Source organism: Rhincodon typus, chromosome 10 (assembly GCF_021869965.1).
Source record: "Rhincodon typus isolate 14 chromosome 10, sRhiTyp1.1, whole genome shotgun sequence".
NCBI lineage: Eukaryota > Metazoa > Chordata > Chondrichthyes > Orectolobiformes > Rhincodontidae > Rhincodon > Rhincodon typus.
The window spans coordinates 64,228,868-64,255,837 of NC_063341.1; the positions used below are offsets into that span (position 1 = coordinate 64,228,868).

At 43.3% G+C, this 26,970-nt stretch overlaps 1 protein-coding gene across 2 annotated transcripts in view; it reads right to left on the reverse strand.

The window, feature by feature from the left end:
- LOC109916854 (very-long-chain enoyl-CoA reductase) overlaps positions 1-26,495 on the reverse strand; it is a 71,375-nt gene extending 44,880 nt beyond the window's left edge. Inside the window, exon 1 of one of the 2 annotated variants that reach the window (XM_048602407.1) lies at positions 26,200-26,495. In XM_048602407.1, coding sequence (XP_048458364.1) covers positions 26,200-26,223 — 24 coding nt within the window. In that variant the 5' untranslated portion in view covers positions 26,224-26,495. The remainder of the gene's footprint in view (positions 1-26,199) is intronic. The other variant, XM_020516603.2, reaches the window with a different exon arrangement.
- Positions 26,496-26,970: the final 475 nt, after the last annotated feature.

Consider the following 26,970-nt stretch of genomic DNA (forward strand, 5'->3'; position numbering starts at 1 on the left):
ATTCCCAGGGCCAGGCAAGGAGTGCCAATAGCTCTCCCGGTCCATCTCCAAGGGGCATTCTGGACTTGGCACTGGCTGGCACTTAGTATCTGTTGACCACCAGACTCAGCTGAGTCTTCCAATGCCTGGAAAATGCCCTTTGAGTATAAAAATGGCCTCTAAGTGAGGGCTTAATTTACTTCATTGCACACCGACCTCTGACAATTCCTGAGATAAACCACTTCTGGGCAGTAGCTTGGAGATGAGACAGTGTCCAGGAATACGTACCGACAGATTTGTCACTATTTCCTTGGTCCCACTGCTTCCAAAACAGTCCCCTTACAGCCAGGAAAATTTATTGCTCTGACAGACATACTGACCAACAGACACTCAAGCACAAAGACACACACACACACACACACACACACGCACGCACGCACACACACGCACACAGACACACACACACACGCACACACACACACACACACACACACAGACACAGGACACACACACACACACAGACACACGGACACACACACAGACACACGGACACACACACAGATAGACACACACACACACGCACACACACACTCACTCAACACACACACACACACACCCACACACCCACCCACCCCACACACGCACACACACACACACACACACACACACACACACACACACACAAGCTCAGACATGCACATACAAACAAGCAGAGACACACACACTTCCAGGCACACACACATGCACACACATACAAGCACAGGCACACACACACACATACAAGCACACACACACGCACACAGGCATACAAGCAAAGGTTCTAGAGAATTATTATTCTGACCACATGCCTGAATGAATGTCTCAACTGTATAAGTGTGTCTATAATTATGGGCCCTAGTTGCTGTTATCAGTAAATATATTCACTCAGTGTTGAGGGGCCTCCCTGTTCAGCCATTACACTTTAAAGTGATTTGCAGTATCCCGAGTCTCTGAACAACATGATATAAAAATACAAGTTCTTTTCTATATTTCCTGTCACCCTTGCTTTGTTGGATGAATGTAATAGTTCTGATGGAAGTAGATGGCTCTGATGAAGACACATCTAGACTCAAATCTAGATTGCTGTCTCTACACAGATGCTGCCTGACCCACTGTGATCCCCAGCATTTGTTGCTTTCAGCACATAGAGAAGACGTTCTGAGAAACATTGACCTGGAGAGTTCACATACCTTAGGTAGTGCTGAAACAATGCTGAGACAAGCAGATTGGCTAAATTTTAAAAATGCTAACCTCCAGCAGTTGAGAGTCAATTTCTTTGGAAATTGATTAAAATGAATCAACTGCTGTGTGACTGCTCACTAGATTTAATTACATTTCATTGATTTTTCTCTCTCAAATGCAGTGCAGGGAGGTGCATCTTGTTAAAGAGCCTCGCTGATCTTCAACTGGACTGGGGGAAGGGAGGTGCCCAGAGTAAATTAGTGATTAATCTCACCATAAGACCAGCGGACTGAGAGGCTCTATCTCACTGCTCAACACATTCCACATCTCAGCAACCAACTGCAGTAACATTACCTCCCCCAGGGATCAAAAAGGTTCAATAAAGATGTAAGAGCCATGTACGGATGTCAGTTAACTGCATGACAGTTCAATTTCCGCACTGGCTGAAGTTCCATGAAGGACTCTCCTTCTCAACCTCTCCCCATGTCTGAGGCATGTGGCACTCAGGCTAAACCATCACCAGTAGTCTCTCTCTCTAATGACGACGCGCAGCCCAATGGCCTGGTAAGACCACGTTATTTTTAAGAACCATGTGCCAAAGAAATTAGAATTTTGCCTGATTCAAAGTTGGGCTGAAAGTCGAACTGAAGATTTAGTAACACAGAAAAACTACACAGGTGTTCGGAACTGTGCTGCCAATTCAGCCAAGGAACGGCAGAAATCCAGCAGTTTAAACATATTCCCTCTGTTTCTCCCCCTTTTCCTGCGGCTCTCTTGCTGATGTTATGGATGAGAGAAACCACAGAGGAAATTCACCCTCCTGATAGTTCTGATGCAATGTATGGAATATAAAGGAGTTAGGTTATCTTGAAGACAAATACAAAGAAAACTGCATGTCAATCTGAAACATGTTACAAAGGAGTCAGAAATTGCAATTTTTTTTAAGTACAAACATAAGTTTTCACATTTTACCCCGAATTCTTTGGTGTCCAGAATCCAAAACCCCACTTGGCAAGAACTCAGCTCTTATTGATTCTAAAATCAGACACGTTGTGATACACACCTCTGTGTTCGGTGGGACTTGAACCTGGACATCCTGGCCCAGAGGTAGGGACACTACCACCACGCCACAAGACACTCAGGCTGCAATTTTTATTGTGCAGAAGACACCTTGCGTAAATACACAAGAGGAGAAATCACCGTTGCTGGTTTCACCATGCAGTATTTTGACTTTCTGGTGGCAACTTCTCTCTGTTGTTAGAATTGATGGTAATCTGTTTAAAATAACCAGGCAACTCCTCAGCTGGAATAAGAGGAATTTGAGAAGAGTGCAGTCAGTGTTTGTACAATAGCCCAACACTCTTTGTCAGAGTGTTGAAATGATTAACGTTGGATCATTGAACCATTTGGCTGCAACACAATGCTGAGTCTACACTCCGGCTTGGGATTGAGACTAGTCTCAATGATCTGAGCCTGCCTCTCACCAGAGCTGAAAATGCTTAGTAAAGGCTTTTTGCTGCACTCATCAAAAGTCTGAACAAGTTTTATTGCAGGTCTCCCAGTTGCTGATCAACAATTTCTTCTTGCCACTTCGTTGAAGCCACAGAGCTAAAAATTCGCAAAGGCATAATAACAGACAGAGGAATTGCAATGCACTTTTGAAACGAATGCAGGCAGCACTCAGATTTCCTGCTGCCGGCTCATTTCCTGCTCATCTTGGTGTGCAGCTTGGTTTTCAGGAGGGGTCCACAGATCATATGTTACAGATCTCCTGAGATGGCCACACTTTTCCGACAAATATCCCTGATTTCACCCTTTCCATTTGACCAAAAAGATGTCACTGCATGACTTCACCACTCCAACTGCTCCTCCCCAAGGTTCCTGCCATTGCTTATCCAAAATGTTAAACATCAGAGAGCCCTGCCTTCTCGTGGCTTTTTTTTCTGCTCCAGTTTTGATTTTTGGAAAAACTGAAATTAGACAGCCTTCTGGACTCAATATCAAATGCAAGTTCAACAACTTCAGGGCTTGAGCTTCTCCCAGGTCCTTACCCTAATTCCCACACTCCAGGCCTTGTTAGCACATAGTCCACAATTACATACAACCCATTGTTAGCTGCTAATAGTCCCCATTAATAGCTATTCATCCTCCTAGCCAGACTGTTATCCACTCCTTTGTCTGTCCAACTGTCCTTCTCGCTCTTTGGGCTCTTTCTCTACCTATCGTTAACTCCTTTTCCCCCTCCCCTCACCCTAATTCTGCATAAAAACCAACATTTTCCTGGCTACCATCAGTTCTGAGGAAGGGTCGCTGGATTCACGCTGATTTCTCTCCACAGATACTGCCAGACCTGCTGAGCTTTTCCAGCAATTTCTGTTTTTGCTTTTGGTTTTTGTAAATGAGGGTCACCTAGGCCAGCACCAATTAAAACGTATCTGCACAGTCCTTCTTGAAGCCAGCCTAACCCTTGTAAAAGGGGAGATACATTCTGGCTCATTCTATAGCCTGGAAAACGCATGAGCAGGAATAACCCTCAGTGCAGCAGAGAGGGAGACAGAGAGAGAACTTAGGTTCTGTGATGCAGCAGTGGAGGGCTTAGCACAGGAGGCTGAAAGGGGAATGGAACAGAGCTCTCTTCAAGATGCCCATTAGACAGACACAGCCATGAAAACTGGAGCATGGAAGTCTATGTGGCCCCACTGACTAGATATAACACCAGAAAACACTTCAATATGTTTACACGGGTCTTCAAGATAAGCAAATACACTTTTAGGTGCCATACTCTAACAATTGCATCACCAATCTGGATGCTCTCTGAGCAACCTCTAGCAATTAGGACTCATGCCTAACATTCACAGATTTCATCCATCCCTCACACATTTACATTTACCACTGCTGTAAACCTCACACCTGTATATCACAGCTCGTAAATACTGCCAGCTATTCCAATCTGACAGGCACTACAGAAGTCACAGACACACTTGCTGCCCTTTTTCAGAATGAGGTGGCCCATTAATAGCTGGCGGTAACAGCAAAACAGCAGGGAACTGACGAGTTCCGTGTGCTCACTCTCACATGGGAAATGGTGCAGACCCCCACAACTGGAGAATTTGTCACTTTTCCCCTGAACTCTCCCCTTTCCTCACACCAACCAAGATGATGGCATCCAAAGTTTGTCTCTTCAAGACCAACATGTGCTGGATAGGCTTCCTCCAAGACCACCAGCAGTCCCCGACATTGAAAGTCTGCAGCCATCTACCAATAATGCTACATTCACAGGAATAGCACTGCACAGGAGCACTAAGACAACCAATAGCATGAAGGAGATGCATGAGAATGGATTGTGAGTTCTGTTTTTATCGACTGTTGTGGAAGATGTTGGTTTGGAATTGTTGCCTTTATTTCAGGATTTTCAAGAAGGAACAGTGATGGTCTGTAACAAAAGGATGTTTAAAGCGAGGAATTTGAAGCAATAGGAACATTCAGGAGAATCGGAATCTGATTTATCTGCAGCTTGTGGATGTGCTGGCCGTTTCCTCCTCCTGAGTTGCCAGCTAAAATCCTGGTACCTAGTCCTGTACTCTCCTGATGACAAAACACAACACATTACCAGGTTTCTTTCTGCAGAATCCCTACAGTGTGGAAGCAGGCCATTCAGCCCATTAAGTCCACACCAACCCTCCAAAGAGCATCCCACCACCCCACCCTATCCTTGTAACCCTGCATTTCCCATGGCTAACCCACCTAGCCTGAACACAACGGGCAATTTAGCATGGCCAATCCACCTTGGACACAAACACCAGTGAGAACCAGAGGGCTGCTCCTAATGATCCAGGAAGCAGAACCATTGCTTCAGAATGGCTCACCAGCATTCCTGATTGCTATATGGTTGTCCTTGTATGAATACCAGCCTCATGTGGTGCAGGTCCATTAACTAGATGTAGAGTGGATAAACATGTAATTAAGCATTCACCCACTCGTTTAACATGGTGGCTCGAAGACACCAGGAATTAACTGGCTGTTGCATTAATAGCTGCCCAGAATAAGAAGGCAGTGTACAGCATGTTCTGGGTGAGAGTATGCACCAGCTGCATGTTGAGTGAGCCCCTTGTGGTTCCAGTATATTTTCCCATTGAGATGTAGCACTCATGAAGCCCTGTGTGCGTGCATTTGATGGCTTCCTGCATCATTGGGAAGCCTGGTGTTGAGGCAAAATGCAGGATCCTCTTGCATCTCTGTTTAGAAAGACAATGAAGTTCCTGCTCCTGTGATACCCACAGCTCCATAACTCCCAAGTCGAAATGCAAGGCAAACCACACCATGTTGGCAAAGCCACTGTTCCAGCTGACATGGGAAGGTGGGCCAGGACGATCTTTCCAGCCACTGGTCATGCCATCTTTGCCCAGCTCTGTGGATACAGCTCTGGTTCCAATCAGTGACAAAGGTTGCCGGTGAAATGTAGATGCTACACACACTGGTGCTGCCTTAAGGGTTGAGTGCAAAGAAATATCAATTATGAGAGGCAGCAATATGATGGATGGAAAGGCATTTTTATCTATTAGCAGAGATGTCAATAACCAAAAGGACCATAGATTTAAGGGAACAGGTAGAAGACTAAGAGAAGAGTTGAGATTTATTTTCATTCAGAGTGTGATTGGAGTTTGGAACCTAATGCTTGAAAGAGTACTTTAGTCAGAAACTTTTGTGACATTTAAGCAGCATGTGATATTCACTTGCATTGCCATATTTTCTAGGACTATGGGCCAAAAGCCAGAGAATAGGATTGGTGTAGTCAGATCTTTGTTGGCCGGGCTGACACAATGGATTGAATGGCTTCTTCCTGTGCTGTAAATGTCTATGAGTCTAGGTGCTCTGAGGACCCTTTCTCTCTTCCTGTTCCTCTTTCTACAAGCAGGTCCTCTCCTTGCTACACCCACTCCATCTCCCATTGAAGCTGCAACCCACAGGGAACAGCAACTAATGCTCCCATGACCGGGAGCAAGTGTTGTGTTCTGGGGCCTTTCGGAAGCACAACGCTCCTTCTGAACATCCAGGCCCATTCTCTCTGAACTGAAACAATCCCCCAACACCAACAACGTAGTACTTCAGCTAACTCTGCAACAGCAAGCAGATAGGCAAAAGCACTTCACTTGGTGATGCCTTTAGATTGTGCTGGTTAAGGGGTGGTCCCTTATGCTCCTATTGGTGAAGAAACACACAACGGTGGCCATGATGAAGTGTGGCACTCCTACCATTTTTTTCCATTTGACTGGTTTCCCATGGCACCAAAAGCATTGGCACTACAGAGCTGAACTTTGCTGGTGTCTGCAGAAATGCTGCACTCGTGGCTGAAACCAGTTGAAAAAAAAAACGTACATAGCTTCACCGATTAGATGGCGAACGAGCACATTTGCTGAGTGTAACAAAAGAAACCACAGGTTTCCATTGAATAGATCCAATACAGACTCATGGAGCCAACCACACACACACTCAGTACCACAGCTGCATAAGTACAGTAAGTGAGTACACTGACCCCTTGAATCATCAATGATGACCTTTTTAAAAACAACTGCGAGGTATTTCGTGCTACTGCCCCTCCCCCATCCCAGTTGCTCATGTTGTTTACATTTCGTAAAGCTATATCCCAGACTTCCTCATATGGAATGCTTCATTTTCACAAGTTCATTAACTCTTAGATGCTCTACTAGAAGGTTTGAGGAAATTCCCATTTCCTGGGATGACTCATTTTTCAGCTTACACACAGTATTGAAAACAGCAACAAATATACGGTCATCAAACTAATTCAAGAATTAAATATTTAAAACATAATTTTTCACACCTGTTCACCACATCATTCAATATTGTTCCTTTTTATTCTCCAGCCATTCCTTATTTCAGCAGTTTAGTTGTAATGTTATCACTTTTGAAGATGAAGGTACTGTAGTGAATTCAGCCTATACAGTAATTTAGTGCAGGACTACTTTGAAGAAGAGAGAAGATCTCCCAGTGGCCTGACCAATATTTATCCTTCATCACCAACACAGATGAAAGGTCATTAACCGTTTTGCCCTCTACAGATGCTTCCTGACTTGCTCAGAATTGTCAGCTCAATTTCAATCATTAAGACAGACTGCCTGTTCATTAGCACATTGTTGATTGAGGGACCTTGTTGTTTGCTAATTGACTCCCATATTTCCTACATTGCAGCTCCAGCTCTGACAGCTGAAAAGTGCTTTGAAATGTTGTGAAAAGCACAATAGAAATTAAAGTCTTCCATTTCTACGATTTTTAGAGAAAATGCATTTAAAATATTTTAAGCTGAAAATAAAGACATGGAATACCTTACCCTCTCTGCTTGGTGTATTCAATTGCAATCTTTGTTTTAAGGGTTGAGGAGACAAAGTGCAAAAAAAAAGGCAAGGAAAGGCTGAAATGCTGTGCGCATCCATGTAGGCGCAAAGTGAATGAGGACTAAGAGAGCAAGTGAGAAGTCCAGTCTGTGAGATGAGTGCCTGCTGCTGCTTACAGAGTATCCTGGCAGCAGCACTGCAAGGAAATGTGCCCAAGTACTACAGAGTGGATTGGAGATGTGCCATTAGAGACGTGGTGTACAGTGGCTAGCACTGTTGCCTCACAGTGCCAGTGTCCTGGGTTCAATTCCAGCCTTGGGTGATTGTATGGAGTTCCATGTTCTCCCCATGTCTGTGTGGGTTCCGTCCGGGTGCTCTGCTTTCCTTCCACAGTCCAAAGATGTGCAGGTGAGGTGGATTGACCACAGGAAATGCAAGGTTACAAGGATAGGGTAGGGGAATGGGTCTGGGGGTGATGCTCTTTGGAGGGTCGATGTGGATGCAATGAGCTGAATGGCTTCCTTCCACTCTGCAGGGATTCTATGCAGAAGTGAGGCTAGTACTGTAAGATGCCAATATCGATTTACAGGGTATGTGGGCAGTTGCTGAACGTGGAGAGTGCCCTGAAATACTGGTGATTGCTGTCCAAGATGTAGATTCAGAGGAGCAAGCAATAAGCTGCAGTCACAGGGAGTCAATGGCCTAGTGGTATTATCGCTGGACTGTTAATCCAAAGACCCAGACAATGTTCTAGGGACCCAGGTTCAAATCCTGCCACAGCAGATGGTGGAATTTGAATTCAATAAAATATCTGGAATGAAGAATCTAATAATGACCATGAACCAATTGCTGGAAAAACCCAGCTGGTTCACTCAGAGACAGCAAGAACTGCAGATGCTGGAGTCAGAGATAACACAGCATAGAGCTGTGCTCAGGTCAGGACCGTTCTAAAACGTCAACTTTCCTGCTCCTCTGATGCTGCCTGGCCTGCTGTGTTCCCCCAACTGGTTCACTAATGTCATTTAGGGAAGGAAACTGTCATCCTTACCTGGTTTGGCCTACATGTGACTAGACCAAAAGCAATGTGATTGACTCATAACTGCCCTCTGGGCAATTACAGATGGGCAACAAACGCTGCCTAGCCAGTGACACCCTCAGCCTGTGAATGAATAAAGGAAAAAAAACCGGGTACACCAGCTCAGACTTTCATGTCGGAAATTGTCACTGTGTGGCTTTTGGCTGGCAGCAGGGAGAATGGGAATCTACCTATTGAAGAGGCTATATTCTGTAATAATGAAGTACTAATGTTTAGGCCTCTCTTCACACATTAGTGAGATTCTCGTTTTGCCATTGAACACCTGGTTGCAGAGTCAGGGTGTTTTTTTCTCGAAATTGAGAATTTCATTTATCCCCGTCTCACCCTATTATCTCACTGACTCACCCATGCTCATGCGGCTCAAGGGTTGGGAAGTTCAGCCCACAGATTCTAAAGCTAGCACTGACCAGTAATCGACAATGTATTGTGGCTGGTGACACCGTGCAACTTGGTAAAGCATTTCACAAGAGCATTACCAAATAACATTTGACACCAAACCACCCGAGGAGATGTTAGTACAGGCGACTAAGATTGTGGTGAAAGGAGCAGCTTAAATGAGGACAAAGTAAGGTGATGGAGATGTTAACACCTTAGTTTAGGGCTTAGGCACTAGCAACAGCAACCTCCATTGGTATAGCACTTTTAATGTAGAAAAAGTTCCAATGTACTTTTACAGGAGCGCCATGTGAACACAAGAATTAGAAGCAGGAGAAGGCTATTCAGCCCCATGAGTGTGCTCCATTACTTAATAAAATCATGGCCAATACTGGCCTCAAAACTCCACTTTCATGTCTGCCCTCCATAACCCTCAACTCCCCTGTTATCAAATAAAATTTGACATGAGCCACGTAAAAATGTTATAGTTCTGCTGATAGTGCCAAGGCAGCTGAAGCAGTGGTGATGTGGAAAATATTGCGGATGTGCAAGAGGCCGGAATTGGGAGGTGCAGAGTTCTTGGAGGATTGTAGGGCCAGGGAATTTTTCCAATGTAGAAGGAGCGAGGCAAGAGTGGGATAGAAAGAGAAGAATTTATGGAATTTTAAGTTGAGGTGTTGCTGGATCTGGTGCCAATGCAGGTCAGTGATCATAGGGTGATGGGACATGAAAACACTAGTAGTGCTTAGAGCAATGGAATTAATATATATACTTGTTTATAGTATGAGTAGTGTCATGTGTTTTATATAGAGTACTTCTCATACACTATATTACAGCAAATCATTTTAGTTAAATAAAACTGTTTTTGTTAAAGCAACAGGGTCAACATTTTGAGATGCCTTCAAATGGTGCTGTAAGTGGCAACTTATCAACTTCCCACATTACTCATTTGAGTTTGTGACAATAAAGCTAATTCAATTCAAACAAACTCACATTCTGTAACTGTTTGGTTACTAACAATAACTAGAAATCAGTCAACTATTAAAAGCCCAATTATATACTTAATTCACTGAAAAGTAACATTTTCAAGGGGTTTTTTAATGAGACTAAATAGTTGTAGGAGTGGAGGTTCTCAAGTCAGTAAAGATTCTGGGATTAAGAATCTAACAATAACCATGAAACCATTGTCAATTGTCAGGACAAACTCATCTGGTTCACTAATGTCCTTCAGGGAAGGAAATCTGCCATCCTTACCTGGGGATTGGCCTACGTGTGATTCCAGACCCACAGCAAAGTGGTTGACTCTTAACTGCCCTCTGGGTAATTAGGGATGGGCATGAAACTCTAGCTTAGCCAGAGGCGCCCACATTCCATGAATGAATAAAATCAAAACCAGTTTATTTCTACTGATTGCAAACTGGGGAAGGGGCAGGGTGCCTCAATAGGACAGCCTCTGGATCACTGCAGCTTCTGAATTTCCATGTGATTCTGCACGTGTGCAGCCTTTGGAAGTTGCTGTCAGCTTCAATGGACTAATGACAGCAAACACTACGAGTTTTGCCATCATAACCGCTGCAAAATCTGGGCCTATGCTTTTATTTGAGATGGTGAAAAACAGCTGAAACTGAAGTCTAAGTTGTTATATATTTGGAATTCATTTTCCTTATTTTCTGTTTTTGCTCCCAATGGAGGCTGTAGCTAACATTGCAGATTTCAGTCAATGTTTATACCAACATGCCTGAGAAACTTTTATCCCAACTTTTGTTTTTTTTTTCCCACCTATGTCATCAGCTTTGATTCTTGTCTTTCAGAGGCACCAGAATAACTTGCTTTAAGTTTTAACAGATAAACAAATTTACTTTACAGTAATAAAGCAAGCAAACACAAGAAGTACCACAATATGTATATTTACAGAGGTTAAGTTTGACAAGTTTGATTGTAATGGAATCAATGAATTATTTACATTTCTTGTCATTAATTTTCAGTCAGTGGCTCTTTCTCCTTCACCCACCAGCAGCACAAACCTTGACTAATGCTCTTCCTTCAAACTTTCTGATAGGTAACAAGTTCCTTTGAAGGCTCTGTGAGCCAAAAATCTGCCAGATAGATACTTTAAAGCTACCAAGTGGATTTAAGCAGCTACCCTGCGAGGAAAAACGGAGTGTTTTTCCTCTCTGCCAAACACTGGTGGTTTTTGGAGAAACAGGTAATTATTGCAATTGAATACCGTGGAGCAATTTTCTCAGTGAAATGGGTTTTCAAAGCCTTTATACTAACAACAGTGAAGGGAAAGCTAAATCTCAGGTAGCTTCATTATGGTACATTTTTAAAATATATTAATATGCAGTGACTGCAACATTCCAGAGCCTTAACTTTCATCAGAAATTCTGTTGTAATCGTTTATCCTAACAAAAAGGCTTCAGAGTAAAGTGATCAGAGATTGTTACAGCAAACTAACTCTATAATCAACACAGAATCAAAGCACACCAACCATTTACATCTACAGAAATAATCCAGCCATTAATTATGATATCGAGTATCAGTTGAGTTGGAGTCGGCTACAACCTGTAATTCAATCTCTGGTTTCAAATGGTTTTCACAAAGTGCAAGCTTGGCTCCTCTGTTTATGTAATCTTTCGATACTTTGATCATTTTTAAGCCACGTAATATATTAAAACCGCAAATCTTTTTCTTGGTAAGGAATGAATGGACTAAGTTCTATGATGACAAAGGGCTAAGATTTCTTTTTGTGTGCTCGTTATAGAAACACCATTGATGTGTTTATAAGGAAAAGGTTATTCATTTTGCTATAAATAGCAAACAAAGAAATTGTCTCCCCTCTGTGTGTTCATTAGTTTGTACATGATAACAACCCAATGAAATGTTATGAGCACAAGGTAAAAGTCAGGGTCAAATTAATGTATTTCCTGAATAAAATAATCAAACGATGAATTCTGTTTTGTGTCGCTAGAAATTTAGCTATACTCATGAGTATCTCACCCAAAGACTGTCAGCAGTCCCCATTTCAATGGGGAGATCAAAGGAGCATGGGACTTTGGTCCTTGGACTGCATTGTGCACAAATCTGTTCCTGTCACTGTGTCTTCCTCGTAACAATCACCAGGCAAGGGTTTCAGTCAAATCATGGGGCTGGGGAGGAGGAAAGGCTATATTTCAGGGTGAAATTAGAGGTGAGGAGCCTGGATTGTTGCTAGGAGATAGGGAAATAACATTGTGGGTGGCTGCAATGTTATAGGGGATGGGGAGACAATCTCTGAGTTTGATCAGATGGTGCAGGAGCAGGTTAGGGGTTGGGACCAGGCCTGAGGTGAGACTGCACAGGGGTTGCCTGGAGGTCAGTGTTACGAGTGAGGTCAAAGGCCTCACAATCAGGATCAATGATGATTAAATGCATGCTGACTTGCTTTTCACCTCATGCTGCTTAGTATTGGTATTTGGGATAACAATAGTGTTCACACAGTTTACCTCAGGTATGAGCCAAAGTTATAGAGAGCAAAACTAAGACATATTAAATGCCTAATGCCTGCTTCAGACAGGGGTACAGGATACTTCTGTTTGGCCTTTACCAAATGGTGTCTTGCGCATTCTGCACCAGTATATGCATCCAGCGAAGACATCATTTTAGAGACAAGAGTGCCAAAATTTGGCCACCACCGAGTCAAGTTTTGATTCCATGAAATAAGAACAGAACCCGCTGCAAATACTCAATTTGTATTTGCAAATCATAGACATATTAATGTAAGCCTTTGTCAAAATTAAATACATCATCCTGCACAAAGGAGTAATAAGATAAGGCAGGATTTGTCTAAGAAACAAAACAATATGCATTTATAATAGGCTGCATTTACTGGGATTGCCACCACTTGGTGGTGCAGCGCTCAGTCATGAGCAGAAACACAGGACTGTAATGCCCCACCACTGCAAAGCGATAAAACGGCAGCTTCCAGGAACCTCATCTGTGTTTTCAGTTTAAGGTTAAGGTTATCGTCCAAAGTCTGCATCTGGGTCTGTGTTTCCAGGGCCACCTGGAACAACTCCTCCCTCTGTCCCTCCAACTGGGCCACCCACTGTGGGTAGAGTCATACAGCACGGAAACAGACCCTTCGGTCCAACACATCCACGCCAGTCAGGCATCCCAATCTGATCTAGTTCCATTTGCCAGCATTTCACCCACATCCCTCTAAACCCTTCCTATTCATAAAACCATCCAGATGCTTTTTAAATGTCTTAATTGTACCCGCCTCCACTGGCAGTTCATTCCATACATGTACCACCGTCTGCATGAAAAAGTTGCCCCTTAGGTCATTTAAAAAATTTTTTCTCCTCTCACCTTAAACCTATGCCCTCTAGTTTTGGACTCCCCCACCCCAAGGAAAAGACCTTGTCTATTTACCCTATCTATGACCCTCATGATTTTATAAACCTCTATAAAGTCACCCCTCAGCCTCCAAAGTTCCCGGGAGATATGCCGAGCCTATTCAGCCTCTCCCTATAGCTCAAACCTTCCAGTCCCAATAGCATCCTTGTAAATCTTTTCTGCACTCTCCCACGTTTAATGACATTCTTCCTATAGAAGGGCGACCAGAATTGCATGCCGTATTCCAAAAGCAGCCTCATCAATGTTCTGTACAGTTGCAACATGGCGTCCCAACTCCAATCTGACAAAGCAAGTGACTGTCCATCGTTACCAGCACTCTCACTACGCCAGCACACTGCCCTCCACCATTGCCAGTGATAGCTGGGCAGCCGGGAAAAGCAAGTTCCGCTTCCCCCAGTCTACACTCACCACCACCATCGTGCCACCATCACCTCTACCACTCCCCCCGCACCCCGTCAAGCGTGGCTTAGTGGTAATATCGCTGGATTGTTAATCCAGAGACCCAGATAATGTTCTGGGGACCTGGTTTCGAATCCCGCCACAGCAGATGGTGGAATTTGAATTCAATAAATATCTGGAAGTAAGAATCTAATGATGACCATGAATCCATTGTCAATTGTTGGAAAAACCCATCTGGTTCACTAATGCCCTTTAGGGAAGGAAATTGCCATCCTTACCTGGTCTGGCCTACATGTGACTCCAGACCCACGGCAATGTGGTTGACTCTTAACTGCCCTCTGGGGCAATTAGGGATGGACAATAAATGCTGCCTAGCCAGCAATGCCCTCATCCTGTGAATGGATAAAGAAGCCCACCTGACTCCCTCACCTCAGCCTCCCCACTCCGCCTCACCCTCACCCCTCCTTGATCCCACCCTCCCTACACCCCTCCCACCCCACATCACCAGCCACCCGCCTCACCACACCTTCCCTGGTTAACCTCTCCCCTGCCCCCTCACCCCAGCCAGCAAAGCTAAATTTCCATGTATGATAAAAGCAGTCTTATTTTACTTAGAGCTGCCTTACTTTAGTCAGCATTAACAGAAAAAAGTAATAAGATTCCCGTTATGATTGTCTTCATATGCATAAAAGAGCTTATCTCCTTGAATTAGTCTGCGCTGAGGGCTGTCACTTTTAAATGACACATTTCAATTGTAACTTTGTCCTGTCTCTATTTTTCACCTCCACCTAAATACTACTGTCAATGTAAACTAATGGCAATATTTTTTCACTCACAAAGTTGAAAAGAATAAATATTTGGTGAAGGTGACCTCCATCATTCTGTATAACTCTCCTGTGTTATAATTCCAAGCTAAGTCAAACTACAAATTGACAATGACTAGGTGTTTGTTTAATGGTATTGTCATTTTAACATCTTGCAGTACATCATATCTCCTGTGTTGATTTGTTTGATTTAAATCACACTCCTTTCGGCTTACGTTACGTTTTCTAATTTAACTCACTCAAGTCCTATGGCATTGTTGGTGATCTAAACAATGCAGCAAGGCAAATAGCTATGTGACACGTGCCTGCAAGACAGCATTGGGCTGAATTTCAACAGCACAGCAAACAAAATAGAAATGAGTGGCGAAAATGGTAAAAAGAAAGCAAAATGAAACCACAGAGAACATACTTTACCTCCACACAAGACCCTCCAGAAAATATATCTGTGCGGAATCTCATTCCCTAATTCTCATACCATGCAATTCTCAATTTACTACAACATTTACCTTTGTTTTTTCGCTGCAGTGTGACAGATGGAATAATGGGAACAGTTACAGTTCCATGTGTGTCAAGGTCACGACCACTATATTTTTCATAGGCCATTCACAGGGCCAGTGGGTGTCAGTTTTCATGGGGAAACAGGCTGAATTGTACAGCATGATCCCAAAACACGAATACAAACAGCTTGAAACCTGATTTAATAAAATTTAATGGCATTTACTATGTTACCTTGAATCAGTGGCCTTGGTTAGAGACTTTATTCAAGGACATTTTTTTTTCAGTCGTGTGTCATTTCATGGAGTTATCAGGTCTCTGAGGACTATGTCAGCTTTTTGAAGGTGTTAGTCAGCCTCTCCAAGCTTTATTAGTTGCTGTGTCTTATCAATGCTTTATATATTCACGCAGTATTGGAGCTCTCAATTAAACTCAAACTGGTGTGGTCATGTGACCAACTATAAAACCATATACCCAATGTGCGACCACCCCAGCATACAAGCACTGGTTCTTTGAATTAGTTAATGGTATGGAAGAATATTCGGCTGAAACATGGGTCAGCAAATCTATTAAAAATCACCTTGATTTTGAATTTCCTTATTCTATTGCACACTGTATTCCATGCACTAATCGCATTTTATATACCTTTAATCGTTATATCTTTTCCATGAAAAGGTCTTTTGCTCTGGTGCAGTAACAATTTATCAACTTTTTCAATTATAACAGGTCACCTAACATTTGGAAGTGCATTTGTTGAGCATATGTTATTTGTCAAATATTTTTAACCTGGGCTCTAAATAGGTAAAGAGATAGATATCAGCCCCAAGTCTCTGAAATAGGACATGATCCCATTACTCTCCAGCTTGGAAGGAGAGATCGCTATCCACTGAGCCACAGCTGTTACTAAAATCAGTGTATAAAAGGTACACATTCACATCAGTGGCCTGAAAAACACCGCTGTTATCAGTCATTGGTATTGATCCCCAGATTCAAAAGCATTTTGACACAGACTTCCAAATTTAGACAGTAGATATAGCAGCAGTATTAGGCCATTCAGCCAATCCAGACTGCTCCGCCATTTGATCATAACTGATGTGTTTCTCAACTCCAATCTCCTGCCTTCTCCCGTAACCCTTGATCCCCTTACTAATCAGAAACTACCCTTCTCTGTCTTAAATACACTCAAGTGACTTTGCCTCCAGAACCTTCTGCGACAATGATTTCCACAGACTCACCACCGTCCGGCTGAGGAAATTCCTCCTCATCTCACTTCTGAAGGGTCATCTCTTCACTGAGGCTGTGCCATTGGGTCCTAGGTCTCTCCAACTATGGCAGACATCTTCTCCATGTCCGTTCTATCCAAGCCTCTCAGTGTTGTGCAAGTTTCAATCAGATTGACACCCCATCCTTTGAAACTTCATCCAGTGCAGACCCAGAGTCTTCAACCGCTCCTCATATGACAAGTCTTTCATCCCCATTCATGTACACCTCCTCTGGACCCTTCCAACACCAGCATGCTTTTTCTTCAATACAGGGCCCAAAACTGCTCACAATATTCCAGGTACAGTCTGACCAGAGCCTAAGACAGCCTCAGCAGTACATTTCTACTCTTGTAGTCTGGCCCTCTTGAAATGAATGCTAACATTGCATTTGCCTTCCTAACTATCAACTGAACCTGTATGTTAACCTTAAGAGAATCCTGAACTAGGACGCCCAAGTCCTTTCATGCTTCAGATTTCCGAAGCCTTTCCCCATTTAGAAAAATGTCTATGCCTCTATTCTTCCTAACAAAGTGCATAATCTCAAACTTTCCCACACTTTATTCCATCTGTCACTTCTTTGCCCACTCTCCTCCCTGTCCAAGTCCTTCTGCAGCCACCCCACTTCCTCAACCCTTCCTGCCATTCCACCTATCTTTGCATCATCTACAAACTTAGCAACAATCCCCTCATTTCCTTTGTCTGCATCGTTAATGTAAAACATGAATAGAACTCCACTAGACACTAGCTGCATTCCTGAAAAAGACCCCTTTATCTCTACTCTGCTTTCTGCCAGTCAGCCAATCCTCTATCCATGCCAATACTTTGCCATTAACACCATGGGGTTCTATCTTATTTAACAGACTCCTGTGAAGCACCTTGTCAAAAGCCTTCAAATTCCAAATCGATCATGTCCACTAACCGTCCTTTGTCTAACTTGTGTGTTACTTACTTAAAGAATTCTAACACATTTGTCAGGCATGACCACCCCTTGACAAAGCCATGCTGTCTCAGCCCTACTTTACCATGCACTTCCAAGTCCTTAGTAATCTCATCCTTAATAATGGACTCTAAAATCTTACCAATAACCAAGGTCAGGCTAACTGGCCTACAGTTTACTGTCTTCTGCCTCCCTCCCTTCTTAAACAAAGGTGTTACATTAGCCATTTTCCAGTCCTCTGGCACCCTACCTGACTCCAGTGATTCCTGAAAGATTACTACCAATGCCTCCACAATCCCCTCAGTGGTCTCCTTCAGAACCCTGCTGTATAGCCCATCTGGTCCGGGTAATTTATCTGCCTTCAGAGCTTTCAGCTTCCCAGAACCATCCCCTTAATGATGACTATTACACTCACTCTGTCCTCTGACTGTTTTGAAGTTCTGGTATGCTGCTGGTGTCTTCTACTGTGAAAACTGATGCAATGTACATATTCAGTTCCTCTGCCATTTCATTGTACCCCATTACTACTCCAACCTTATTTCCCACTGGTCCAACGTTCACTCTTGCCTCTCTCTCATCCTTTCTATAACTAAAAAAAAACTCTTGCAATCCTCTTCTATATTACTAGTTGGCTTACTTTCAAATTTTATCTTCTCCCTCTCATTGCTTTATTTGGTTGTCCTCTGGTTTTATTGTATGCTATTGTTTTGCTTTGATGCTATCCCTGACTTCCCTTGACAGCCACAGTTGTCTCATTTCCCCTTAGTAAGTTTCTTTCTCCTTAAGGTGAATTTCTGCTGTGCTACCCAAATTACCCCCAGAAACTCCTGCCATTGCTGTTCCACCATCTTCCCTGCTAGGCTCCCCTTCCAGGCAACTCTGACCAGCTCCTTTGTTAGGTCTTTACAATTACCTTTACTCAATTGTAGTACTGTTATATCTGATTCAAACTTCTCCCTCTCAAACTGCAGGGTCACTATCATGGTCACTATCCCCATGAGTTCCTTCACCTTAAGTACCCTAATCATGTCTGCTTCATTACACATCACCAAATCTAGAATTGCTGTTCCCTAGTGAGCTCTTCCAGAAGATGCTCCAAAAACAAACCTCATAGACTTTACACAAATTCTTTTTCTTGAGATCCATTACCAACCTAATTTACCCAATCCACCTGCACATTGAAGTTTGTAATAGTGCCTTTTCTGTCTCCTGATTTATTTTTTCCCCACATCTTGACTGCTGCTAGGAGGCCTGTACACAACTCTCATCAGGGTCTTTCTTTATTTGTGGTTCCCTCAACTCTATCCACACAGATTCTACACCTTCTAACTCCATGCCACTTCTTTCTACAGATTTGATTTCATTTCTTCCTAACAAGGCAACACCACCCCTCTGCCCATCTGCCTGTGTATCCTTGGATATTTAGTTCCCAGCCCTGATCCCCATGCAGCCATATCTCTGTGATACCCACAACATTGTTTCTGCCAATTTCAATGTGCACTACAAGCTCATTTACCTTGTTTCCTATATTGTATTCATTTAAGTACAACACCCACAGTCCTGTGTTGACTGCTTCCTTCTCATAGTTGTCCCTTTATCTGCTGTGCCTTAAATTAGATTCCTGACCGTCTCCATCACGTTTTGAATCAAGAAGTGCTTTCTGACACCACCCCTGAACAGTAAAGGTCTAATTTGAAGCTTATGCCTCATTGTTCTTGACTGTCCTACCCAAAGAAAGTGGCTTCTCCTCATCTATTCTATAAATCCATTCATCATTAATCCTTCAATGAGTCATCTTTTAATCTGGCACACTCAAAGGAATACAAACTTGTATTAATAGTTCCGAAAATTTAACACTTTTTAAGCACCAGAATCATTCTTGTGAATCTGCACTGCACTCTTGGAGTTGGTGAGGATGCTGGTGAGAAGGGGAAATAATTTAAGGGAGTTGGCCTCAGGGAGAAACTTGACCCCTTCTTGCTTCCTCAATAATTAAGTTCTGGATGAGAAGTCCATGGAGACCCTCTTAAATTGCCACCAATTATGGGCCAAAAATGCTCAATTTACAACCATTTTGATGGGATCCACTCACTGTCTGCCCAATAATCTACCTTCCTGACAGGTGAGGCAAGTGACTGGTCACCCACCTGGACAACTGGCTCAACCCACCTACTGGGCTGTGGAGAGGGCTCCATTTGTTCCAATCCGGGGCCCTTCAGGGTCAGGGGTGCTACCACTGAAGGCCATTCCCAGCCCAAGCCTCTGTACCCTTTCATACCCTTCTCTCCACCCCAAATCCTATCCAACAAGACCAAAATAGACAAATCATTTGACATACTTAGGCCAGATTTTTGGGAGAGTGACAACACTCTGCCCTTATTTAATGAGAAAAGGGAGTTCTGCATTTCTGAGAGGAGATTCCAGAAATGTGGAAGCATATTTCCTTTGTGACAATTCTTCTTGTAGCACAGGGGTAGTAAACCACACCTCCTTTTCTCAGCAGCCACTGTCTGAAATTTAAAGGTCCTGTCGGCTGCAAGATCATGGTGATGTCAGGGTGCTGGGAGGGTGTAGTGCCAGGTGGGTGTGGTGCCAGGTAAGAAGGATGCCAACTGGGGAGAGGGTAAGCGCAAGGTCAGCTCTAACCACAGTGGCAGGGGTTGGGCAGGTGGAGTCTCGTAAGGGAGTGGGAAGAGGAATTGTGTCGGGCTCTGGGGAGAGACATCAGGTCCTGCAGTGGCAAGTGTTGGATCCGGGGGTGGTGGGGTTATCAGGGTCCACAGGGGTTTGTTGGGGTCCCTGATTTGGTGATGGAGGGGGGGAGGGGTTGTTTGTTGTTGTTGGGGGATACAGGAGGTGTCAGGGTCCGTTTCGGGTCAGGGTTCGGAGTGGGTGGTTGGTGTAAAGGGTCTAGTGAGGGGTGTGAGATAAGTATGGAGTCTCCTAAATAGTTCATCAGCAGTTAAGCTATGTAGAGCCATGGAGTCATACAGAACAGAACTGACTCTTCAGTCCAACTCATCCATGCCAACCAAGTTTCCCAAACTAAACTAGCCCCATTTGCCTGAATTTGGCCCACATCCTTATAAACCTTACGTAGTCAGGTACCTGTCCAAATGTCTTTTCAATGTTGTAACTACATCTGCATCTACCACTTCCTCTGGCAGTTCATTCTACATTCAAACAACCAACTGTGTGAAAAAGCTGCCCCTCAGCTCCTGTTTAAATCTGTATCCTCTCACCTTAAAATTATGCCCTCTAGTTTTGTAATTAACAATCTTGTTGTTTCTGCGTAACTATTTTACTTAATTTCATCTGAACCTTTCAAAGTTTCTGACTTTTAGGGAGATTTTTAAGAGGGGTCCAGGCATTGAGGAATTGCCGAGGAATTTCCCATGCTTTCCTTCAGAGTGTGCTACAATGAGGATTCTGCAGGGTCCTCATGCACAATTTCCATCTACGCTGGAGTAAGGAATGCCTGGAAAATCTGGCTCATTATTGCCATAGAGAGTGCAATGAACATTCGCCACGCTGGTTCTCAGGGTGGTGCTACTGTCCTCAGAAGAGAAATTGGATAAACGGAGTCTGGTTCTCTAGAGTTTTGAAGAATGAGAGGTGATCTCATTGAAACCTATAAAATAATCAAAGGGAGAAACAGGGCAGATGCAGTTAAGATGTTCCCCTGGTTGGGGAGTCTTTTAGAACCAGGGACCACAATTTCAAAATAATAGGGAAGCCATTTAGAACCAAAATGAGGAAAAATGATTTTACTGAGAAGGTGGTGACTCATTTGGAATTGTCTACCTCAGAGGGCTGTTGAAACTTAAGAGTACATTTACAGTCAAGGTTGATAATTTTGTCATCATCAATAATGTAAGAGTTATGAGGATTTTGTGGGTAAAAGGCATTTATATTCAGCCATGATTGTATTGAATGGGGAAAAGACTCAATAGGCTGAATGGCACACCTCTGTGCATGTGTTCTTATGTCGTCCAGGTGGGGTCTCGCCAACGTCCTGTAGCTGTTTGTACACCAATCCTCTTGAGAGAAAGGTGAAGCTTTAGTTGGAATGTATTAGCTATAAAGAGAGGTTGGACAAACTTGGATTGTTTTTGCTACTACATTGGAGGCTGAGGGGCAACCTGACAGAAGTATGTAAAATCATGAGAGGCACGAATAACGAGGATAGTCAAAGTCTTTTTCCTAGGGTGGAAATGTCAAATACCAGGAAGAGGGGAGACATTTACGGGAGATGTGCAAGGAAAACATTTTTACACACAGGGTGGTAGCTGCCTGGAATGTGTTGCCAGGGGAAGTGATAGAAGCTGATACGTTAGCAACATTTAAGAGGCATTTAGACAGACACAGGCAGACAGTAGAGTGACGTGGACCACGTGCAGGAAGATGGGATTAGTTTAGGATGGTATCATGATCAGCACAGACATAGTGGGCTGAAGGGCTCTTTTGTTCAATGTTCTAAATGGGAGAACACAGTGGAAACCATGCTCCAAAGTTGTGCAACACAGCACTGGAGACTTTTGCACAGGCGAGGCCCTCTTCCTCAAGGAACAAGGAAAACTGTCCAGACAGACACTGATAAGGCAGTGAGAGTGGCTTGCTGTTGCATTCAATGCCAGTATTCTGGCGCCATGAACCTGAACACATCGCAGGAAGAAGTTTAATGACTCATGAGTGGTTAAGGTTGGTGAATGAATTATTATCCTCATGCAATGTCCCATTCAGTATACCCCCTTCACTCATTTACTGATGTTCTCTATCAAGCATGACTCACACCTCTCAGTCACAGCATCACCTCATCCTCATACACTCAGTATGGCTGCAACTCACTTGTTTCAGTTTGTCCACACTGATATATATTCATGTATGATAGATACATCACCCAAATACATTGCAAACTGATTGATAGACTTTTCTCTGCCTCTCTCAAACAGAAAAATGTCCTATAAAACTGGAGGCAGCAACACCTGAAGGGCCAGGCATGGTTGTATGTCCTCACACCAATACAGTAGACAGTTCTCTCCATCATTGGAGCAGCCAGAATGGAGACCAGTGATGGGGCAGAAATTATAGAAGGTAGCAGCATCCTCATTCCAACTAGTCTTCTCAAATCCTGCTTCTCCATCACCCCACTACTTTTTTCCCTGAGTTACAAGCTGCAGATGGTGTAAATGTGCACTTTTTGCTTTAACCAAGAATTGGCAACTGGTGAAGGACTGATGTAGGACTTGTTCCAACAGGAATCAGAATTTCATGAGAGGGAAACCTTGTCACTTGATCTAACACCTGCTGCCATCATCTCAGGTACTGATGCTGTGCCTACTTTAGAAGGCAATATAGAGGCAGCTCAGTAGGGAAGACAATGGCATGATAGAAATTTCAGTGGACTAATAACCCAGCGGCCTGGGTTAATGTTCTGGAGACATGGGTTCAAATTCCACCACGCCAACTTCTGGGGTTTACATTAATGGATAAAATCCGGAATTGAAAGCTAGTTTCCCAGTCATCATTACTGCAATCCCTTCGGGGAAGGAAATCTGCCATCTCATCTATTCTGGCCTACATGTGACTCCAGATCCACAGGAATGTCATTGATTCTTAACTGCCCACTAAAATGGCCTAGCAAGTCACCAGTTCAAGGGAACTTAGGATTGGGCAATAAATGGGGGCTATGTCAGTGATGTCCAAATCCCATGAAATAAAAAAGAAAATATGTGTATATTGTGAATTTTAATTTAGGAAAATGTCTTCACCTGCTTTGGCCTAAAAAGAATAGAATGATTCTTGGATTCATTTTGTAATGTTAAAGTACAAGAAGAAACATTTATATTCCTGGTCTGCTTGCTTGGTAGGTTAAGGAGTGATTTCATTGATGTTTTCATAAATTATGGAAGAATATAGATTATCTAATTGATCTAATGAAGAGTCATCTGGATTTGAAAAGTTGGTTTGCTGTCTCTCCACGGATGCTGCCTGACATGCTATGATTTTCAATATTTTTTTGTTTTCACTCATCTATGACAAATTGTTTGTTTTAGGACAAAGGTGTTAAACATCTTACACTCGTGGTGAAGAAAAAGACTCAAAATCCATCTTAAGACAGTTTTAGATTTGTTCACCAAGTAAAATATTATAAACTTATAAGCTATCAATTTTACAATCCACCAGCATCAGTAAGTGTCTTTTTTAAAGTGTATTCACAGGATGTGGGTATTGCTGACAAGGCCAGCATTCATTGCCCAGAGATTCTCGTGTCTCATATTGGCCAGACGAGGTAGGAATGACAGTTTCCTTCCCTAAAAGGACATTAGTGAACTGATGATGGGATTTTACCCAATATTTAATCAATCGTTTTCATGGTCATCCAGATTTTAGTTGAGATTAAATTCCACCATCTGCCAGGGCAAGATTTGAACCCAGGCATCCAGAACATTTTCTGGGTCTCTGGATTAATAGGTCTAGTGATAATACCACTGAGCCATCCCCTCCCAAGTTATGTAACTCCCAAAAATGCACACCCGTCAATATATTTTACAAAAACATACATATTTCGCTTGTAAAATTAGGATATGCGAGATAGCGATTGGAATTAATTTTATATTTTGTCTAAAGTCCAAATTAGAGTCATACACTGTAATTCAATCTTGAATGTTTTGCTGACAGTTAAAATGCAATCCTGTGTACAGTTTTGGTCTCCTTATTTAAAGGGGGGTTTCATTTGCATTGGCGGCAGTTCATAGAAAGTTCACAGGTTCATGGATTGAATGGATTGTCTTATGAGTTAAAATTGAGGAAGTTGGGCCTATAATCAATGGAATTTAGAAAAATGAGAAGTGACATCTGAAATGATTCATTTTGATAGGAAGATACAATTCTAAAGGAGGTGCCAGGGCAGAGAGCCCTGTGGTGATATGTGCATATGTCAGTTGATGAAATAAACAGAATCCTGGACTTTACAAATAATGGTTTAGAGTCCAAAAATAAAGAAGAGTGATAAACCTGTTTAAAATCCTGGTTCAGCCTGAACTGGTGTATTGTGACCAGATCTAAGCATCACACTTTGACATGGAAAGATGTGAAGGCAGTTAAGAGATACAAAAAAAAATTCAGGTGATGGCTCCAGGAATGAGGAACCTCAGCTACAAGATGGATTGGAAAGTTGGGTTGTTGTCCTCCAAGAGAGATTGGAGCAGAGGAAATTTGCTGGAGAGTTTCAAAATCATGTGGGGTCTGGACAGAGCTGATGGGGAGAAACTTCTTACTTATAGAAGGGTCATGAACCGATTTAGAGCGAATGGCAAAAGAATCAAAGGCAACTTGAGGAACAAGAGGAGCAGAAGGTTTAGAGGGGATGCTAGGGAAAACTTTTTCATCCAGACAGTGGTGGGAATCTAGAACTCACTGCCTGTAAGGGCAGTCAAGGCAGAAACCCCCATAACATTTCAGAAGTATTTAGAGGTGCAATGCCGAGGAATATGAGTTTATGGGCCAAGATTAGAATAGTTAGGTGGTTGTTTTAGACAGGCATGGACACAATGGGACTTTCTCTGTGTTGTAGACTTCTATGACTACGACTCTAAGTACCTTAAGCAGCAAGTGATTAGGATTTGGGATGCATTATCTGCCAATGTGGATTGTTATCCAAAGTGAAGAAGTGTACAGGACTATGAAGGAGGGGCAATGGGTGAATTGCACTTTCAGAGTGAGGACACGTGATGAGCCAAATGGCCTCCTACTCTGCCGTAGCCATTCTACGATTCAATTCAACGGGACCAAAAAAGGTTCTGATGGGGCTTGACAGAATACATGTTAAGAGGATATTACCCCTCATGGGGAATCTAGAACCAAGGGAAAATCGAGAAACTTTCAGAAAAAAGGGGCACATCTACTTAAGATTTCACTCAGAAGGTGATGATATTTTGGAATTTTTTACCCCTAAAAAGCAGTGGAAGTTGCTGAATATGAAGCCCATTCACTGAATATATTTAAGGATAAATTAGGCAGATTTTGGAACTACGGGGGAGTGGAAGGTCATGGAGAATGGCAGGAAAGGGGATTTGAGGTATAATTAGTCGAACCATGATCTTATTGAATGACGAAGAAGGCTGGGGGGCCGAATGGCTTTCTCCTGCTCCCAATTCTTCTGCTGTAATGCTGCTTCCCTCGCCCCAAATCCAATTTTCTGGGAATCTCATGGTGCAAAGAAAAACCAATGAATGCCCTTGGCGTTAGCGAGTATCTCTGCACATCGGCCACGAGTGCATCACTCCAGTTAACAACACAACCTAAAACCCACCGTCCCCAGTATCAGCCCCTTTCACATCACAAAAGTTTTCAGTGCAATTCAGGATGAGTAACTGCGAAAGAACCAGAATTACTGCATCCACACTTACACAAATATTGACACCCATTAATAGCACGAGCAATTGCACTTTCTGAATGAGAACAACATTGACCACGCTCCAAACAGATATAAAATGCTGTGGCTCACTTTATTTTGACTTTTTGCACGCCTTTGTCATTCAATATAGCAGCAAACAATTCTAACTTGGGTCTGGCAGAGCACCAAGATTTACATTACTTTCAGCTACACCGCGAAAACCGATTCCTCAGCAAGAGATATAGTAGGAACTGCCGATGCTGGAGAATCTGTGATAACAAGGTGTAGAGCTGGATGAACACAGCAGGCCAAGCAGCACCAGAGCAGCCGGAAAGCTGACGTTTCGGGTCGAGACCCTTCAGAAATTTTCTACACCGTGTTTCCGCAGCAATAAATGTTTACATGGATCTAAGCAAAGATTCTCTGGTGCAGGTCTCTTGCTATCTTAGTGGTTAACCCTCTTACCTCGAAGAAAGTGGCCCGGCTCATTGCTGCAGGACTTATACCGAGGGTAAGCACCCGGACTCCCCTCCAAGCCCAGCTCAGAGGCTCAGAAAAGCTGGAGCTGTTTGGCAGCGAAACGGACGCTCAGCCATCTCCCCTTTGGGCTCTGGGAAACTCTATCCAAGGGTGGAGCTAAGAACGAAATGTGACTAAGAGTGGGAGCGCCTCCCCCCATCCCACACACACACCAAGGTCTCAATGACTCCACGGGAATTTAGCGCCGGTCTTCGATTCCCATTACTCCACACCCAGGGGCAAGCGATTCGAACGGTTCTTTCCACTGGTTAGTTCGAACAGCAGCTGTATAGCTCCAAGGGGTCGATTTACTCTCCATTCCAACACGTCCTGTCTCTGGATAGTGGCGATTGCACAGGAATCTTATCCCTTACTGGGATCCGAGCGGTCACCACTCGATTGTATTCGAGTGACATTTCACAGGACCGTATTGAAAGGTCAAAATTAACCTCGTCGTTTTTCTCCCAGAGGGAGCCTTCATTCTCAAACTGCCGTGTTCTGCAACTAGAGCAAAGGAGCAGAATGTACTGCAGATACTCAGCAGGTCTGGCAGCATCACTGGACAGAGAAACCAAGTGCCTGGTCTGGGACTCTTCCTCAGAACAGGGTTAAGGTTAGAGTTTGTAACAAGCTTGAAGTGAAAAGTGGGAGATTGAGAGGTTGAAGAGCCAAAGGGAAGTTCTTGTGATCTGGAGAGATTAAATGACAAAAGGTTTG